This window comes from Tursiops truncatus, chromosome 5 (genome assembly GCF_011762595.2).
Source record: "Tursiops truncatus isolate mTurTru1 chromosome 5, mTurTru1.mat.Y, whole genome shotgun sequence".
Classification (NCBI taxonomy): domain Eukaryota; kingdom Metazoa; phylum Chordata; class Mammalia; order Artiodactyla; family Delphinidae; genus Tursiops; species Tursiops truncatus.
In genome coordinates, this window is record NC_047038.1 from 29,839,160 (window position 1) to 29,860,414 (window position 21,255).

The 21,255-nt window shown below is 40.8% G+C and overlaps 1 protein-coding gene across 4 annotated transcripts in view; it reads right to left on the reverse strand.

Moving 5' to 3' along the window:
- Window positions 1-896: 896 nt before the first annotated feature.
- Window positions 897-21,255, reverse strand: part of EGF (epidermal growth factor) — a 96,418-nt gene continuing 76,059 nt past the window's right edge. For 2 of the 4 annotated variants that reach the window (XM_019928061.3, XM_019928059.3), the window contains 7 exons: window positions 18,873-18,995; window positions 17,108-17,252; window positions 11,304-11,471; window positions 7,893-8,010; window positions 5,020-5,097; window position 3,069; window positions 897-3,006 (listed from right to left, as the gene is read on the reverse strand). In XM_019928061.3, coding sequence (XP_019783620.1) covers window positions 2,756-3,006; window position 3,069; window positions 5,020-5,097; window positions 7,893-8,010; window positions 11,304-11,471; window positions 17,108-17,252; window positions 18,873-18,995 — 884 coding nt within the window. In that variant the 3' untranslated portion in view covers window positions 897-2,755. The remainder of the gene's footprint in view (window positions 3,007-3,068; window positions 3,070-5,019; window positions 5,098-7,892; window positions 8,011-11,303; window positions 11,472-17,107; window positions 17,253-18,872; window positions 18,996-21,255) is intronic. The other 2 variants (XM_019928060.3, XM_033857446.2) reach the window with 2 other exon arrangements.

The window sequence follows — 21,255 nt, forward strand, 5'->3', positions numbered from 1 at the left end:
TACAAAAGATGCCTCATTTTAGAGCTAAAGAAACCACGGTGCAAGCACCTGCCTCACTGTTCAAATGACTCCCTAAAATTCTGAATAATACAGTTTTACTATACTTTATTATTTTGGCAGGTGAGTGGTACAAATGAAAAATAAGAACCCAAATAACTCAGGCATTAATCTGGGATTGACAACTCTTAGTTTAGAATGCGCTCTGAAGGCTTAATTGTTGAGTCAGGCGCATCATAATTCTCCTTCTGACCCACCAGAAATGGAAATTGAACTATGTCAGAGGGTCAAATATTCACTGTACAGGAGAAAAAATAGGAAATGACCAGCAGCTAGGAAATTTTCCTGTTTGGTAATTTATGTGCTTCCTACAGTCTCTGGTTCAGATATGTGAGTGATTAACTAAGGATCCACGTCCATCACATTATTTTCCTACTGAGCTACGTTGTTGTAAGCATATGCTACTAGCGACAGAAACCCTGTCAAGTTCCAAACGGGAAAGAACTCTGCTGCAGGCATGTCTGGAGTGAAACAGCTCAGGAGGAAACAATGCAGAGAGGGTTTCTCATTTAAGGATTTAAAAAAAAGAAGAAAGAAAAAGTAAACAACAACAACAAAATCTTGCCTGTCACAGCTGCTTAAATTACCTCGATATTTTCCCTTTCTCCCAGTCTTTTTGTTGGTTTGTTTGTATGTTTTTAAATAATTTATTTAGTGTTTTTAACACATTTTCAGTGATCACACGATAATCATTTATTCACATGAAGAGGATATCAGTTGGAAATCAAGGTTAATAGGTGGAACTGGAACCATACAGTTTCAAAAGAATAGAGTATGCTAAGCCCTCTATTAGGTGCTAGAAAAGAGGGCAGAACGCTCATGTTATGTAGCAGGTGACATTTAGTCCAATAGGATCACAATCAGGCATTGTGCACAAGGAGACCATGAGATTTAGGAAATAAAAATATTTGATTTGCATTTTTTCCAAACTGAATATCTTAGATGAAAATGCTCTTTTAAAAAAAATAGATTCTTAAAGGAGGATATTTCTGGTAGAGACGTGGGAGCCTCAGCAAAGGAAAATACTCTTTCAGGGTGACTTGCTAAGGACACAAAGTGTGTTTTCTCTCTACTTTGACCAGGGAGACAGTGTTAGATCCTGATCAAGGACACAGGGTCCTAGTTTATGAGGTATCAGATTCACTGCACAGCTTGAAGATAACGGTTCAAAGATAATGCTATGTTATGGGCTATTGTGGTCTCATGTTATCACTGGAATCCTAAACGAGGTGCCAAAATACAAAAATGTAATCTGAACACTTAAAGCTTCCAAAATGTTCACTTTTGGAAGAAGAAAAAATATTCACACTTACAAATATAATTTTCCCATCATTGGGAGAATTATGACTACATTTTTCCTGAGGTCAGTTCACTCATTAGAAACAAAAGACAGATCTTCTGATCCTCCAGGTTATCAACTACCAATTAAAGCAAAACTGAATACAGAAAAATCTGAATTAACTCCGCCACAAAATCTTTACCAAAACTTCTAAGAATTATCTACTTGAAATGGGCTTCAACGCCTTTTCATGCTGACTTCTGGTGTAACCAAAGTCCAAGGAGTTCAAGAGAAAGGAAAGAAAAGATAAGCAAAAGGACTAGTTAATGCATAAACTGAATAATCCAAAGCCCCAAACAATCCAGTTACAGTAGTAGGTTGTGTAATTTGTAGTAACAATGCCTTGGCTGCAAGAATGATATTTAATTGGAACACTTTGTGAAAATCTACTTTATAACGTCAGAAAGATTTCAAATATGATTTTTTTTGTAAAGTAACAATAGCAAGCTTAGAAAATCACTTTGCTTCAACTCTAACATCCCCTTAAACTATAATTTATTACTTAACCAGGTGTACGATAAAATGTTTATGCTGATTTTATTTAAATAAGTAGAAGAAATTGATTGCTGTCCAAAATTAAAATAAATCAGGCAATTTGCTTACAATCTCATATGTTGAAAATAAGTAAAAATTCTGTGCAAACATACAAAGGGAGAATTTACCATTTTCATTAGAGAAAAAAATATGTGGGGGAAAGAATAGTAATGTCAGAAACACAGAAGTCTCTTGGGTAATGTTTTAAAAATTAAATGTTTTCATTCAAAGATTTTTAAAGAAAAAATAAGCCATCCAATTTGGAAGAAATCAGGTTCTAAGTTAGTACATTTTTCATTAATTTATCAAAATTCATTCTGCAAAATTACCAGCATGGACCACACCAATGATAAGGTAAATGCCTACCAATGTATTATATCAATAACAATAATTTTAATATTCTAACCATTTCATAAAATTTAGCTAAATGTTCTGTCCAGATAAGAGAAATTACTTTATAACTGACCCAACCTGTATGATTGATTGTTTTAACCCCAAATATCTTCTGGGGCTGCAGGAAAAAAAAAAATCTGTCTGTATTGAATATTGAAGACAACACAGTTTACAAAGCACTACTTTCCCCATTTTAGTTTCTAATGAGTTACCCAGTGATTCTCCAGGTCACTTTTACTTGAAAATCTGCAGTGAGACTGCTTGAAGGAAGAAGCAAAAGCACAATACGTATTTGTCTCCGACGCTGAGTAGGTGATTAGTTGTAGAGATTGTAGAATGAACATCTGTATTTTTTCCTCTACTTTTTGAAATGAAGTATGACTATCCATCAATACAGTTTGTTCCTCTTGATCTTACTTTTAATTCCAGCTTTCACTGAGTCAGCTCCATTTGGTGTGGTGGATCCGGAGCTCTTTGTTGCCATAATGGGTAAGCTGCTGGGAGAGAATGGGACTTCTCAACTCCCCCAGCAATGGGCCATGCCCCATAGGAGGGGAGATGAAAGCTACACTTCATTCTCTGGTGACTAGAGCCTTTATCACTGGACGATGAAACACAGCATCCTTGTTCTGTGCCCATATACATCTGGGGCTCCTTTCTCCATGATGTTGGTTGCAATGACCCTATACAAGAGAAAAAAGACATTTCAGTATTCACATCACTCACAATGTCCAGCAAGACAGACCCTAATAGTAGTGGCTGGAGAGTAGACCTGAAATATGAGACATAAGTGAACCCATTTTCAAACCATTCTGGACCCAATTTTTAAAAATTTAAAATAGTTTTGGTTAGTAAGATGATTCAAAGGACTGTGCTACCTGACATTGCTACTTAGCTTTCTCTGTGTACCTCCACTGTCCCCATTTGGCCCATAAATGACTTGAGAACAGAGCTCGGGTTTTAAATGCACTTGCATTCCTATCCCCTAGCATGATACTCTGCACTTAACTTGCACCAGTTGATGTTGGCTGAGGTCAATGAATATGGTTCTGTGGGGGCACCACTAGTATAGCCTGTGGCTTAATGGGTTTTCCAGGGTAGACAACGAATTGGCTCAGAACCAATCTTGATCTTTTATCTCATTTCCCACTCTACCTCCCCACCTCCAATCTCCACATGCACTTTCACAACAGGCATTTATGAGATGGCTGGACATGACTGGGGATATGATCACTCATAGTGGGAGACAGGTATTATGAGTAGCTCATAGAGAATTGGTCAAAAACTGTTTGCAATAGAATGAGTAAAAAGAGAGAGATTCTAATTTATTCCTGAGTATTCAGCTAACTGAGTCCTTAGTTCTTGTCTGAGTTTAACCATACTCTTTTAATTGTGCTACTGAATATCTTACAAAATTACATTATATATACCTCTAAAGGAGATTATTTTCATAACGAAGAATTATTTGCTTTTAGCTCCTCAAGAAAAAGTACTATGTAAAACAAGATATTCCATTACCTTCAAAAAATGCTACTAATAACAACAAAAAACCACGCAACATTTGAAAATGCTAAATGTTTTCATTATCCCGATTAACAACACTTGTAATGATATATATACATATATATATAATATTTATTGTAGTTTTAATATTCAATTCTGAAGTATACCTTAATATCCAGAGCCTTCCTCAAATTAGGAAAGAAAGTTATACTGAATCTGGGTTACGTGGCAACACATGTATGAGAGGGGGATTTGGAATGAGTTTTTCAAAACAAGAAGCCTATGTTCTCTCTACGAGGAAGTCTGAGGAGAAGAGAATGGTAATAAGCATATTTATGAAGGACAATATTTATGAAGGACATAATTTATGGCATATTTATGAAGGACAAATATCAGAAAGTGTAAGTGGGGCTGAAGCACCTCTCATTAGCAGAGGAACTGGTTTTGTCGGCTGAAAGTTTCTCTGAACCTTTCTGAAGGTTTATGATACAAAAAGCACATTCAACCTCATCCTCTGAGTTAGGAAATACAACTACGATATCTGAGACCCAAGCCCAAGAAATTTATCTTAATACAACTCTTGACAAAAGTATTATGTCGAATCATACGTAACTCCATTTCTACTGGAAGCAGATTGAGTTCCAAAACAGCCTGAAAATGTGGGTTGATTTTACAGCCCCTGTCGCAGGGGTCTGGCTGGATTTCACAGACGGCCAGGCATCTGGTTGAGGGGTAGCTCCCAAATCCCTAGGAGAACCCCCAGATCAACTTAAATTCACAAGCATCCTTCCTTCCAAAACATGGAACACGTTTTCTTGGAGCCACTTGCAATTTCACTGGAACCATGCCTACAGCTGCCCGTACAGATCCCGAACCCCAAGAATGACCTCAAAACCCAACCTAAATCAAAATAAGGAGTGACTCGTTGTGTGCTTGCTTAAGGGGACCTAGCAGACTGCTATGTGACCAGAGTTTTGAGTGAACGTGGTAACCTCAGGTAAACAGGAATCTAGTCTAAACATATTTCTCTAAAGTTCTATGGCATTCCAATACAGCCAGCTGCTCACACAGCTTATACAATTTCACTATTCACTGTTTCTGTGTGTAGATGAGACTTTTCACATTCAGGGAAACATTCACGATCCAGGGAAAGATAATCGTTCACCAGGCTCCAGGGAAGAAAACTGGCCAACATCTGCCACAAGGCCGTCCTTGAGGGCTACAGGTTGACTCCCATTGCCGAAGTTTTGATGTTCCTTTATAACCACAAACTGCAGCAAATAAAAGGGAGAGAGAGGACATTGTTAAAATCCATAAATTATCTCAACATACGTTAAATAAAATCTATGGCTTCATGTCCACCTTATAGAAGGTAAAAGCCAAAAGAAAGGCCCTGTCAAATTTGTCTCTCTGGCTACTGAAAGATTCAGTTTTCAGTTAGAAAGCTTCTGTTACTCTCTATTAAAGCAACTAGCAGTACCCATACATGAATCCACAAGTGTTCTAAGCATTGCCCACAGGCCAGACAAATAATATCTCGCACATGTATGTGCTCCAACTTTTCAAATATGTGTGTGTGCTTAATTAGGAAAATTCACTTAAACATGCTATCAAGTTCTGAATAATTTGGGCTCATTAGTGGGTAATAAGAACTAATAATGCAACTACTATTTTGCAGGGATCCATGAAATGTCTTTTCATGCTTGAACAGCTTGGGAACCAGAATTCTAAAAGGCAGGCTCAGAAAACAACATTATTTCTCTTCGGTCAACAAAATGATTATTTTTGTCATTGTTTGTACTGTCCACATTTGATTGGGCACTTGCAATGCAGGCTAACCAGAGTTCACTGGCTCACATTCACACCAGATAGATTAGAGATTAAAGCAGATCAAAGATAAAAGGAGAGAAAAGAAGTGACCCCATGCCCCAGGATGAAGGATGCAGTTTGGGGAAGTCCTTCCTTGCCAATCAGTAACCCAGCAGAGAGACTGCCCCAAGGTTCTGAACCAATGCTCTACTGGTTCAGAAACGTACCGTCCACATAAAGAGCCCATAGCTGAGAAATACAATGAGGAAGAGAGAATAGAAAAAAATCTCCTTGGTCATATTTCTCCTTGAGAAAAGTATAGGAATAAAAATGAGTAGAGTCGATTAAGGAGAGAAATGTTGGTGAGAGAATGGTGGATCCCCTGAACATGTTTTCATTTTCTTATTTTCCACAACACTAATCACCCTTCTCCACCTCTTCCTCACTGATGGTCTCCCAAAGTAACTCATTGCAAAACGAATCCATGACCCACTGTTTATGGGCACAGGCCCATTTTTCTGGCTCAAGTTAAAATCCAGCCCACTGCACTGCCAGTTTTCCAACCACATGCCCCTCTGCCAGAAGAACATAGGTTCCAGGATTCTGGCCTGGGTTGGGGAAGGCAGCTGATGGAACCAAATTTGTTTCTGCTGCTTCTCCTCCTAGCTTGGGTGCTCGGCTCTCTCCCACTCGCACCGATATCTGCAGCAGCAGTTGGTGTCAATGACAGATCTGACGGCTGGGAGACTGAGCCTCTCACCACAGCCCTGAGACAGCATGCTGCTCGTGACAGCAGCAAGTGTTTTTGATTTTTTAAGAAATAAGATACAGATTGTGTTTCTCCTTCTCTCCCATGATTTAAATAAGATGAACTAAATTTGCTACCCAAAACCTGAAGGAAGTACCATACAGGCTGACAATGAGATCTGGAAAATTAAAGAGTCCACAAGTCATGAAGTTTCAAAGAACTGAGGACATTCTATAACTAAGTCCACCCAGAACCACACACTTAGGGACTCTCCAGAGACAGGGGGGATCTTAGAGCTCATGTAATCCAAACGCCTTGGAGTCCTGATGAAGAAACAAGGGTTCAGTGACTTGCTGAAAATTAGCCAACTGGTTAGAAGAGTAAAGCCAGAATTCACATTTCTTATTGTATTTCTGTACTCAAGTTCCACCAAAAAATAAGTATACGCTGAATGCCTACAACAAGCAGAGACAGATGGTCACTTGTTAAGTCAAAAGCATAGCCACAGGAAAGCTGTTCTCTGAAATGCACATGAAGTAGAGGCTGGGGAGTGGGAGAAGTGGTGTGGGAAGGACCCCAAATGATGCCTTTGCCCCTTGACAACCTCTCCCTAACAGCCTTTTCCCTATGTGCCCACAGGTTTCAATTCCCCACAGACCTGCCATATAGTCCAGCCTCTTCCACAACATATACCACAAATGATACCAACAACACACACACACACACACACACACACACACACACACACACACAAACGGAACCAGTCAGATTATCTCAGACGGGATTCTGAAAATGGAAATTCCAGCAATTTCAAGAGAGCCTGTCCCAAGTCTGCCCTCTAGTGTTCTAAGATCAATTACTGAAGTGGATGATCTATGAAGCATTTTGAACTTCGCAGTTACCATGCTTTTTGGAAAATATACAGGGCTGCCAGATAAAATACAGGATACCCAGTAAAATTTGAATTTAAAATTGAACTTTCAGTATTAGCATGAATTTAACTAGGTGTCCTGTATTTTTATTGGCTAAATCTGGCAACTGTTTTGCTGCTGAAGTTTAAGGACTTAATATGTGTGTGAGAAAAGAAATGTTAACAAAATTAGGAGCGTAATCTTGGGTTTTTAAGGCATCCATCTGAAAGGGATCGCCGAAAAATGGGGAAAGACTTTCCACAAACACATAAAAAGCTAAGTTATAGCAAGAAAGTACATGCTAGAAAAAAGATCCCATAAATGTCTCGTGCATTACATTATGGCACTAGTTTAGCTTATCTGATTACTTTAATTTAGGACACAGTTCCCCCACCCTCACTGCCCACCCAGGACCTCCCACTTCTTGTGGTGTTAGGTAACATTAACACCAGCTGGAAGCTATAATAGATTCCAGTCTCTCTGAACTCAGTGAAGAATGAGAAAAAAAAATGAACTGGGATTAACGTAAAGCTTTATTGCTTTACATTTCTTGCTTCATGTATTTAATTTCTTGCTTCATGTACTGTGGTCACATTACCCAAGGCTGGGGGTAAGAGGACATCCCAGCCTCCTCATCTGCAGGCCTGGTACTGCTCGCATCTCTGCTCGACTCTTCATAAGGATTCTTCGGATTTTTCGATAGCAGCTTCTGAGTCCTGCCATAGAGCCAAAATATCAGCCAATCTCAAAACAAAATAAAACAGTAGCCTACTCAGTGACGGTCAAGGACAACTACTTTTGCTACTGAAATTTTGGTACTTAAAATGCATGGGACAGAAGAAGTATTAAGGAAACTAGGAGCCTAACTTTGGGTTTTAAGGTATCCTTACCTGCATTACTTTCCAGATGATGCTTCACTCTTTCCAAGGTACCGTGACGAGGGGTAGGAGGGCATGGGGTGGGCGGGAAGCCATGCATTCATTCATTCATTTATTCATGGACATATCGATTGAGTACTAACTATATCCTAGGCCCTGTCTTAGTACCGGAGACATAGGAATGGAAAAAAACACAACAAAATCTCTACCTAAATGGACTTAGAATTTGTGAGGAGGGGGTGCCCACGGAAATAGTACCACAGCAATTGTGTGACACACACTATATTAGCTTCATTTTACAAGTGAAGCCAGTGGGATTGGAAGATAGTAGTGATGAACCCAAGGCACACAGCTACCAAGGGCAGCCCAGGAGCTGGGTCACAGTGCTGTGCCAACTACATATTGGCACCTGCCGTCTACCTCTACAAGGATTATATCACAAGCTGCAGCAGCTGCTGACCTTCAACACCCACTGAAAGGAGTTCAGTGCGGAGATCAGGAATGAGGCGCCCTGTGCTCTGCGAAAAACTGGCAGAACAGGTCTTCAGATAATTAGATATTCTCAGGAAAAGATTTTATGAGCCCAATTCTTGCATCTCCTTGTATCTAGCAAAGCACTAAAATCCTTCACGTTGACGTCTCCCCCTCATGAGTAGCAGTAACCTTCACGAGACTAGCGGCAACCTTCTGCAAAAAATATGTGCTTGGTTGCCTGTACTCCTCCTTCACCAAAGTCACATATATACTGACCTGACCTCGCCCCCTACCTCTTTGGAGCAGTTTCTCAGAGCTATCTGAAATGCCGTCTTCCGGGCTATAGTCCTCATTTTGCCCCAAATAAACTTAACTCATAACTCTCACGTTGTGCTTTTTTTTTTTTTTTCAGTCGACGGATGCAAAGCCTAGGCTCCTTCCAGGTCTATGCAAGGCATGGTGTCATGTCCTGGGGGAGGGGGTGAAAGGGAGGGAGATCTAACATGAAAGTGGGATCCCTGTCCTCAAAGCATAGCCTTGAGAGGGAGAGAGACAGGTACATCACATACTGAGCAGCCATTTAAGGGAAACCAATGAAGGAAAGGTGGTGGGGAGACCACCAGCCAGCCTCAAGATTCCAAAATAGTGCTGCTGTCTCGGGGCAGATGGCATCTTAATTCGCTCTAGGAATGTAACCCTCAGTCAAACAGGCCTGTCTGACCATCGGAGGAAGGGCAATAAGGAAGGTAGGGGCTGCTGTGGAAGCCCCATCCCAGGAGCTGTGAATTCCATGAGACAGATGGAACCCCATCAGGAAATAGTGTGGGTTATTATTTTTAATCAAAAGCATCAAGGAAAAAAATTGAAGCGGTTAATATAAACAGTTCCAAAGTTGCAGGTTATAGTTTGTGACATAATACTTCCTGTTGATTTTTTTACAAAGCGGTTCTTCCAAGAAATAGTTTTATTTTTTTATTTTTATTTTTTAAAGTCTTTCTTATTGAATTTGTTACAATATTGCTTCTGTTTTATGTTTTGGTGTTTTGGCCGCAAGGCATGTGGGATCTTAGCTCCCTGACCAGGGATCAAACCCACATCCCCTGCGTTGGAAGGCAAAGTCTTAACCACTGGACCGCCAGGGAAGTCCCCAACAAGCTTTATGAAGTAATAATAGTACAATACTTTTAAAATTATTTAGTTCCACAAACAATCTTTTCAGAGATACACAGGACAAATAGTGTCGGACAGTCAATCTAGACAAAACAGGTCAGATTGACACGAAGGGAGGAATAACTGATTTTAACTCTTTACAGAAAATTGCTAAACACACCTAACTGATAAACCCAATGCTAGGTCTGTATTTATTGGTGTATATGAGTGACGTGGCAATATTTAAACTGGCAGTTTTAATTTGAACTTCGCAGCATATTACTTACTATGTCATAGTCCATAGAATAAGAAAAAATACCTAGTAATTACAGTACACTTGGACTTGTTTCTTCCTTCCATTTTTTTCTACATTATTTGCCAATCATCTACTTTCCTTTTGGCATTCTGTCCAATGGGATGAAACGCTGATTATTCAATATTCTTCCTACAAATATCCAAGATATTGATTGAACACCAGGCTAAAAAGTACGATGGTTACTGATGAACCACTGAATTAAAATTTCAAGTTTTTGCCTGAGAATCCTGTGTCTCAAGATAGAAAAGGATTTGGAATGTGTGACTCCTTGGGGAAGATTACGGTTCATGGAAAATCATAGCGATAACAAAAAGCATTTATTAAGTCATATATGCCAGACAAACTACAACAGTGCATAAAATGCTTTTCTGTATTGAGGATAGTGGAGGATGCTGGCTTACTTTTTAAGAAAGTGGAAAATGAGCAAACAGTGTGATGCCCATTTCTTCACCCTAATGTAGTGGGTTTTTTTTTTAAATAAATGTGTAAATATCATCGTTCCACAGTTCTGAACTTTTAACTTGAAATGACTAAAAACATAAACTCCAAGGACCCGAAACTTCCTTCCAAGTTGGGGAAGATAACTGAGTTTCTTGAACAGAAGTTAATACTTTGTGGGAAATCAACTCAATGGATGGCACCCATGAAAATTATAGTTATACAGGCCGGGGATGGCGTGAGAGGAAGCACATGCTGCTAACAGAAAAAAAAAATGGAATATAAAAACGTGTGAGGCGGGCTTCCCTGGTGGCGCACTGGTTGAGCGTCTGCCTGCCGATGCGGGGGACGCGTGTTCGTGCCCTGGTCCGGGAGGATCCCACATGCCGCGGAGCGGCTGGGCGCGTGAGCCATGGACGCTGAGCCTGCGCGTCCGGAGCCTGTGCTCCGCAACGGGAGAGGCCACAACAGTGAGAGGCCCGCGTACCGCAAACAAAACAAAACAAAACAAACAAACAAAAAACGTGTGAGGTTAAGTAACAACCCAGTAAACTACATAGGTTTATGGGCAAAGACTGGAATGGAACAATAAATCCACTGATGTTTTAGAGCAATGAAATCCTGGACCGTTTTTTGTTTTCTTTTACTGTTATTCCAGTTTTTAAATGAAATAAGTGTGTAGAAGCAGCTCATCTCAAGAAGCCCCTGGGAGGAGCTAGAAGGAGGTTGAAAGTTCCAATGGAAGCAAAGTCACCTGTATTTCTGAGCCCCGCACAGCCCCAGGAGCAGTAGCAGAAGCAGCACCACCACGCAGGCAGCCACCGCGGTGACGCTCCGCTGCCGCCCGTGGCCGGCATGGCGCAGTTCCCACCACTTCAAGTCTCGGTGCTGACATCGCTCTCCGACGTAGCCAACGACACAGCTGTGACAACATACAAACAGAGGTCAGCAGTGAGCCAAGGCCGAAAACGCTTATATTTTTGCACTCAATATCCAGCCGTCTCTCAACCTCTGCATTTCAGCTTCAGCTCTTTGGACATATGGAAAATCCATCAGGGGTCAGTTGAAAGCACTCTAATTTACAAGTTAATGCAACACAGACTTCCCCCATTGGTCTGTTGGCCCTGGGATTAATGGGGGATTATTTGCATACCGCCTCTATAAGGCACTGCAGAACATTGATTAAAGATCAATTTCTGTTAGGCTAAAATCCTGTGAAGCTTCCTCTAAGACCAACATAAAGCAACCCTGCCCTAAGTGCCAAGGGAGTTTTCGAACAAATGTTCAGCCAGACTGCAATGAGTATAGGTCAGAGGAAGGAAGAAGAATTCAAAGCAGAGTCTTTCACTTGAGACCAGGTTGTAAAAGAATGTTGAGTAGTCTCTGAACTGGAAGCATAGACTAGTCTGCAGAGGAAACCATTTTTCCTTCTTTTTTAAAATCACAGACTCAAAAGGACTCGGTGGTGACACACAAGCATTCGCCTACTTCTTCAAGGGAGAAGAACTAAGTGGAGGAAAAGAGGCATTCACCAACATCCTGCTGTTTCATTAGTGAAATTGTTACTGGAATTACCAGCGGGCAACGCAGCCTGCGAACCTTTAGATGAAAGTAAATGAAACAATGCTGCCATCTACTGGGAATACATGCTTCCAGAAACTCTCAGGATCTTGGGTAGAATTACATTCTATTATTCTTCGCAAGAGCATAAACTTTAAAAATATTCTGTTAGAAATTTTGTGTTGCTCACTTGTTAGGAATTTATTCACCCTGGCTCTGGATCCACTCTCTGTATGTATATCCATGTCCCCATTTTGTTCCAAAAGGAGGTAAAGGAATGAATACACAGAGGACTGATACCAGTCCCCATGGGGGGAAGAGGCAGCAAGAGAAAAGCATTAGATGAAGCATGCATCATGGCTGAAGGCCCAGAAGGTCTCAAGTCTAGTCCTAGTTCTACCTGAGTTGGTTATAGGAGCTTTGGCGAGTCACTTTCAAAGACAGGAGGGAAAGTAACTAGTGATTGTTATGCACCTTATGTTTCCGATATTGTACTAGACACTTTTATTCATTTTATTTTTGATGGTATATTCCCATTTTATAGATGAGGAAAGTGAGATTCAAAGGAGTTAAGTAATTTTTCACACGGCTCGTGAATGGCAGGTTTGATTCAAATGGTTCTCTGATTTCAAAGTCTGTGTTCTTTCTACTACATTGGGCCACTTCCAAAAAGAGTTTTAAGTTCCAGGCACCTCTGAAAAACTATTCTTCTAGAAGTGATCCTACCAGAGAATGCAGGATCTGAGTGTAGGAAGTATAAAGGACCATCAGGTTATTCCCGGCTTTCCTGTATGCTGTTTTAATTCTAGCTGTCCTTGGTTATAGACGTTTACTATCAACGCCTAGCAGCCACTTTTTTTTTTGCGGTACGTGGGCCTCTCACTGTTGTGGCCTCTCCCGTTGCGGAGCACAGGCTACGGACGCGCAGGCTCAATGGCCATGGCTCACAGACCCAGCCACTCCGCGGCATGTGGGATCTTCCCGGACCGGGGCACGAACCCGCATCCCCTGCATCGGCAGGCGGACTCTCAACCACTGCACCACCAGGGAAGCCCCTAGCAGCCACTTTTAAACTGTTGGGTATTAATAGGCCACACCTCCAATCCTCTCATAGATCTTAGGGTCTCAAGGAATATGCCACGCACGTGACAAGAGAACTGGGAGCCAAGGAGGCTGCAATATCAAAGCCTCTCAGCCTTATAAGGTCCAGAGCAATCAGCCAGCATTTCACAAGGGCAGGCCACACTCCACTAGTTCTTCAGGTTTTGTTTTGGTTTTTTTTTACATCTTTATTGGAGTATAATTGCTTTACAATGGTGTGTTAGTTTCTGCTTTATAACAAAGTGAATCAGTTATACATACACATATGTTCCCATATCTCTTCCCTCTTGCGTCTCCCTCCCTCCCACCCTCCCCTATCCCACCCCTCTAGGAGGTCACAAAGCACGGAGCTGATCTCCCTGTGCTATGCAGCTGCTTCCCACTAGCTAGCTATTTTACATTTGGTAGTGTATATATGTCCATGCCACTCTCTCACTTTGTCCCAGCTTACCCTTCCCCCTCCCCTTGTCCTCAAGTCCATTCTCTACATCTGCGTCTTTATTCCTGTCCTGCCTCTAGGTTCTTCAGAACCTTTTTTTTTTTTTAGATGCCACATATATACGTCAGCATATGGTATTTGTTTTTCTCTTTCTGACTTACTTCACTCTGTTATGACAGACTTGAGGTCCATCCACTTCACTACAAATAACTCAATTTCGTTTCTTTGTATGGCTAATATTCCATTGTATATATGTGCCACATCTTTATCCATTCATCTGTCGATGGACACTTAGGTTGCTTCCATGTCCTGCCTATTGTAAATTGTGCTGCAATAAACAATGTGGTACATGACTTTTTTGAATTATGGTTTTCTCAGGGTATATGCCCAGTAGTGGGATTGCTGGATCATATGGTAATTCTATTTTTAGTTTTTTAAGGAACCTCCATACTGTTCTCCATAGTGGCTGTATCAATTTACATTCCCACCAACAGTGCAAGAGTGTTCCCTTTTTTCCACATCCTCTTCAGCATTTATTGTTTGTAGATTTTTTGATGATGGCCATTCTGACCAGTGTGAGGTGATACCTCACTGTAGTTTTATTTGCATTTCTCTAATGATTAGTGATGTTGAGCATCCTTTCATGTGTTTGTTGGCAATCTGTATATCTTCTTTGGAGAAATGTCTGTTTAGGTCTTCTGCCCATTCACAACCCTTTTTTCATGAAACATTTCACAGCACTGTTGTTGGGAGAACTTGGGCTGAAGAAGACCTGCCCCATAGGGTGTGGGTTGGTTCAAAGACAAACCAGAATGAATGAGGACCTCTTCTGTGCTCAGGAGGTTTGGGGTCCTCTGAGAATCCCCAGAGTGGGGAATCTGTGAGGAGGACCTTGGGTGTGGAGACTTCCAGTTCCCACATCCTCTGCATCCCCGGGGCAGCCAGCGGGTCTTGCATCTGAGGGGAGCTTTCGTTGCCTCCAAACAAGGAAGGAAGTGCATTCCTTTATTAACGTGCTCACAACGTTAAGAACACTCTGTGTGGAATGATGCCTGTGAAGTGTTTCTAATAAAAGCTGGACTGGGAAGCACTCCTTAGAGATGTGTTATTATGGAATTAAAAAACTACAAGGTGAGGTCATTGGGGCGGGGAAGGAGGGAAGGGTTGGACATCTGATTAAACCACACTTTTATTAAATATAGAATTCAAAAACAAAGTAATGATCCAGATTAATGGGAACTCTGGTGATATTTTAAATGCTGCTTTTGATTAAAGGTCCTTAAATTTAAGTGTTAGATCTCGCTTAATTGTCATTTTGGAGCAACTCGTGTTTGAAACATTATTAGGGGAATATGATATATTCATCAGGATTTAATGACAGAAAGGAAAGCAGTGTGCTAAAGAGTTCACAAATCATTTAATGAATTGCTGCTATGAGGGCCAAATGAAATTAATGTGCTGACTGCAATAGGCAGCACATTATAGGCAGCACAAATAGGCAACCCTGCAGTACCCTTCTTCTTATTATAATGTCCTCTTTTTTTTTAACAGCTTTATTGGAGTATAATTGCTTTGCAATGGTGTGTTAGTTTCTGCTTTATAACAAAGTGAATCAGTTATACATATACATATGTTCCCATATCTCTTCCCTCTTGCGTCTCCCTCCCACCCTCCCTATCCCACCCCTCTAGGTGGTCACAAAGCACCGAGCTGATCTCCCTGTGCTATGCAGCTGCTTCCCACTAGCTATCTACTTTACATTTGGTAGTGTATATATGTCCATGCCACCCTCTCACTTCATCCCAGCTTCCCCTTCCCCTTCCCCATGTCCTCAAGTCCATTCTCTACATCTGAGTCTTTATTCCTGTCCTGCCCCAGGTTCATCAGAACCTTTTTTTTTTTTTTAGATTCCATATGTATGTGTTAGCATATGGTATTTGTTTTTCTCTTTCTGACTTACTTCACTTTGTATGACAGACTCTAGGTCTATAATGTCTTTAATAACCCAAAGTTAAAGTATCAGAGAGAAACACAAACCATTGCTAGGACACTTGTTTTCGTAATTCCATTATCTGTAACAACAAGAAGCCAGGAACAGGTAAAAACAATTTGATTCTTATTATCAAAATCAAGGATGATTATCATTAAGTACTAAATTTATCTTAGGTTAGAAAATCACAGCATGAAATATGACTATGAAAGCAGATTTCTATTAGAACTGAGTCATTTTTGCTAATATTCATGAGCATTTTTCACTGTTTGTGTCAGGCTGATGTGATTTATAATGCAAGGCCATTTACTTTGTCACAGAATATAACTTATTGTTCTTATAATTTAGACTATGTTCCCGCTGATTATTAGCGATAAAATAATCAATGCCTCTAAGCTCATAGCATCTATTCATGAGGATCGAAGTATTTCATCATTCCTTCACTAGGCACAGAGAAAATTATCAATGAGTCAGGAGTCCAGCCATAGGAGACCTATTCATTTTTCAGTATCTATCAATTCCCTCCGATTGCCTTCAAATTATGAAAGTAATTAAAAGTAAGATTTGATACAAAACTAGATCTTCTGGGTGTGGTTTGTACTAAAAACTGAGGGGCATGGTTTCTGAGTGAGTGCGGTGGGAACACCTCATAGTTCCAGGGCTTCCTTGAACCCTCTCTTCAGGTTGACACTTAGCCCACTGAAACCATCACAGGGACAAAAGCAGAGCAAAGGCAGCCATGGCTGCATCCAGCAGTTGTTACCAAACAACAAAAATGTAAATGCCGGGCTTCCCTGGTGGCGCAGTGGTTGAGAGTCCGCCTGCCGATGCAGGGGACACGGGTTCGTGCCCCGGTCCGGGAGGATCCCACATGCCGCGGAGCGGCTGGGCCCGTGAGCCATGGCCGCTGAGCCTGCGCATCCGGAGCCTGTGCTCCGCGACGGGAGAGGCCCGCGTAACGCAAAAAAAAAAAAAAAAAAAAAAAGTAAATGCCAACTATTAGGAAGTAAAGAGGGAAAAAATATGTTAGTTTTGAGCATTGAAGGCAAGAAGTCCAGTGTGAACATATATAACACTTTTTAAAATTCAGAAACATAGCATTGATGCGCTCCATCTATTTGGCAGAAAATAAATCAAAGTTTTAAGCAATTCTCTCAGTTTAATCCCCAGCCTATACCAGTAGTAACATCAAGTTATTTAAATAAGAGGGAAAATAACCAGTTCCTTACATTTAATATTTACCACTAGCACCGGGTTAGGGGCAGGGGGTGGTGAAATATGCAGGAAAGGTGTAATACACACACAGAATTTATATACGTAAATAAAGCGTTACATATATAAATTATCTATTTTTCCCTATGGAAACGCCTAATTATAGAAAAATCGCAGTGTAAGTTTTCTGAATCTGCTAAAAGTTATGGGCTGCGATATCATATCTCTGTGCCATCAGAAAAATAGCTTGACTTACTTGCAGGCGTAGCTGTCGACCGCTTCAAGATACATACACACGCCGCCATGGAGGCAGTACCCATCGTGGGACGGGGGACATTCGGGGTAAATATTTCTCCCAGGAGAGCGGCCATCCTCCCTGGGATGAGAGGGTGGAGTTGAGTCTAGAAGAAGCAAAGGCATTTCTTTTACTTTCTGAAGTGATTGGGGTCTTTCAGATATCGATATCAGGAAGTAGTTTCCGTGAACAATTTGTGAGACAGACCAATAGTTGTGATAGAGAACAACGGTTTCACTTTCTTAACCAGACCTCGTGTCCTTCACCATGGAGCCAGCCATTCTTTCCTTAGGTGCAGCATTATTTGACATAAAGCATGTTGGAAGCTGTAAGAGAATGGTCAATCCCAAGACCATATGAATTCCGAGTGCAGATCTCATTATAAAAGCACATCCATCATCCAAAAACAGCAGTTAGCTTAAGAGCGTCTCACTGAACAACAGTATCTCTTGATGGCTTACAAACCACCTACCGCTACACAGTCCACTACCCCTAGTTTCCTGGGAGTCTCAAAAATTTCTCCCACAAGAGACTTTCTTCTAAAAACTATTGAAGTTGTAGGGGAGTCCTCAAAGACAAGATTAGCAACTTTGACAGAAAGGAAATGTTACCATAACAGAGGGGATGCCAAAGTGGGGAAGTCCGTTTTATTGAATGGTTTGCTGCTCTTGAAAAGGAAAACATTAGGGTGTGTAGCTGACTACATAAATATTAGGAGTCTTTCAGTACCTTTAAGAACAGCAAATTATTTGAGAAAATAATATGCTAAAAAAACAGAGACCCGAGCAAGTGCAGAACCTTCCTTTCTCAGGATGTTTTCTGCTTGCAGAGCTGAGACAGGTAAATAGCTGGCGATGACTTAGCTGACCCTGGCTTCTAGGGTCTATGAAGCCAGCTCCCCTTCTGGGTGCTGATGGTAAGAAGATACTGCTGTTATGGGGGAGGGTTCAGGAAGAAGGAAGTGACAATTATTAACATTTTTGAAGTTCTGATTCAGGTCAAGAAATACTGACTTAAAAAAAATTAAATGCAATTTTATTAAGAATTTCAAATGACATATGTCAAATTTCTAGAATGGAATAGGACCATTTTGAAACTGGAGAGATGGCATAGATGAACACTGATATCCCTTGTAACTCCAACTTTATTTAAAAAAACAATTCCTCTGCAAACCATATTCTCCCTTATATAACAAGACGAAATAGTATCTACCTCTTCACTTTGGCAACAGCTATTTCCTAAAGGAATGGGAAAAAAAAAATAGTGATTCTGCTACTTCTTTAAGTTCATTAAAAATGGGATTCTATCTTTAGATTAAAATTTTTAAGTTCAGAAAAAGCTTATTTTAAAATCCTTGAAAGTGATTCAAAATGCTAAGAGTCCGGACATCCTCCCCAACCTGTCTAGCCCTGCAGAGCTTTCCCAGCAGCCCCCAAAATCAACACTACAAATCAGGACATTAGCTGCATAGTTAAAGAGAACCACCTGTGTTCCCACCTTTATTGAATTGTGAATAATAAAAAAGGATTTATTCCAGATGCTATTAAATTAAGAAAACTTGGGCCATTTCACATTCTCAACCACAGCATCAATCTAATCAGGAAAGTAAACTCACCAGCCTGATTGAACTGAATGATTTCTAGAAGCTCTAATGGAAATACACTTGGGTACTGATTTTTTCAGAATCGAGTCCCTCCCCTTGGATCTGGACCACCCACCAACCTACCAGGGCAAATCCGTCCAGGTTCAGATGAGTTGCCAGCACATGTGCAGGTGTAGTTTCCCTCCGTATTTGTACAGGCGGCATTTTCCCCACAGGTGTGCACACCCAGTTGGCACTCATCAATATCTGTCAGGAAAGGGGAGTAGGAAAGAGAAAATTAGGGTGCAGAGGAGACAGAGGGTGGTATAATTGGAAACCCCAATATTCTGGAAAGGGAGCATCTTCAACTTCTGTCATGCCACATGTTCTCAGAGCTCTATACATTTTTAGATTCAAAAATTCTATTATAAATGTTGGAGAGAGAGATGGACTGGGCCCCTTGGCTCCTTGCCCATGCAGGTAAACTCCTGACATGAGGCTGGAAGTTTTCCTACTGCTTGGAAAGAAAGGAAATTTCCCAGCACATGTAGCTCAGTGGGAAAGTTGGAGATGGTAAACTATCTCTAGGTAAACATTTAGTAGTTCAGATCATATCAAATTCAACATTTTTGCCTTTTTTACATAAATATGAACAAAGTCATCACTTTTTTCCCAACTACCCATCTTTTATTTTCTCAGTTACCACCACCCTAACCTTTAGGTCCTTCTTCTCTTCAATTTTCCATTGCTGTAAGAGGAGCAGCCTTACAACATTCCCTGCATCCCATCTCTCCTCCACTTCTCTCCTAAACACCAGTGCCACATTAATCTTCCCGAACCACGTCTCCCGTCACTGCACCACTCGACTCAGATGCTGCCAGTAGTTGTCTGTTTCCTAGAGCTGTGCTGCCTCATATGGTAGCCATCGCCATATGTAGGTACTGAGCACCTGAACTGCAGCTAGTCCACACTGAAATGTACTGTAAGTGTAAAACACACGCCAGATTTTGTGGACGTAGTACCAACTATGAAAGAACATAAAATATATCAGTAATTTTTATATTATAGATAGCTAATGAGAACCAACTGTATAGCACAGGGAACTCTACTCAGTGCTCTGTGGTGACCTAAATAGGAAGGAAATCCAAAAAAGAGGGGATATATGTATACGTATAGCTGACTCACTTTGCTGTACAGCAGAAACTAACACAACACTGTAAAGCAACTATACTCCAATTTTAAAATAATGATGATACTTTTTTATATTGATTATACATTAAGCTGTTAATATTTGGGATATATATCGAATTAAATAAAATATTATTAAAATTAAGTTCACCTGTTTCTTTTTGCTTTTTGTAATGTAGCTACAAAAAATTTAAAATTATATATGTGACTGACATTATATTTCTACTGGATGGTGCTGGTCTAGAGAAGTAAAACCCCAATGCCTGACTTTCAGATTCTAGTTTTCCACAAATATAACTCAACTTACCTGTTATGGACTGAATTGCATCTCCCCAAAATTCATATGTTGAAGCCCTAACCCCCAGAGTGACTATATTTGGAGACAGGACCTATAAGGAAGCAATCAAGCTTATATGAAGTCATAAGAGTGAGGCCCTAATCCAACGGGATTGATGTCCTTCTAAGAAGAGGAAGAGATACCAGAGGTATCTCTCTCTCCCTCTCTCACTCTCTCCACAAGCCACAGAGGAAAGGGCAGGTGAGTGTGGAGTAAGAAGGGGGCCGTCTGCAAGCCAGGAAGAGTCCTCACCAGGAACCAAATCTGCCAGCACCTTAATTTGGGACTCCTGGCCTCCAGAACTCTAAGAAAATAAATGTCTGTTGTTTAGGCCACCCAGTCTACACAGTACTTTTGATGGTAGCCAGAGCAGATGGAGACATCACCTTGCCAGACCCAGTTTCTGTTCTCCTTCACACAAGTATAGACACACAGTCTATACTTAAGGCTCTAGGCTTTTCTCTACCCCCCCCCCCCAAATAAGACCTGTGATATGTTCATGCCTGCAGTGTTCCCCACTCCTTCACATTTCTGCATAATAAAAATGTACTTATGCCCCCAGTTCCATCCAAAACGAAACTTCCTCCATGAAGTCTTTCCCAATACCTCAAACAGATATGTCTACCGGTTCTGAACTTCCACTTAGTTTTTACTTCTCTTATGATGCATACCTTTCTTCACCCCTTATCACAGTTGCATTTCTTTTAGATCATATTCTCCATGCCTTCCTCATCTCGGCATTCCTCACAGATCCCAGTACTGTGTCTTTGCACTAATAGGGGTCAATTAAATATTTGCCACATTGAATCGCTAACCTGAATAGCCCAAAGGGAGTCTTTTTTTTTTTTTTAAACTGACATCCTACTGCAATCTCTATGAACCATCACCTTGAGAATGAGAGAGAAGCAAAAATGATGTACTGTTGGCCAAGAAACACAGCTACTCTTAAGAATAACAACAACAGTTTTATATAGCACTTATTGTGTGCCGGGCATGGTTCAA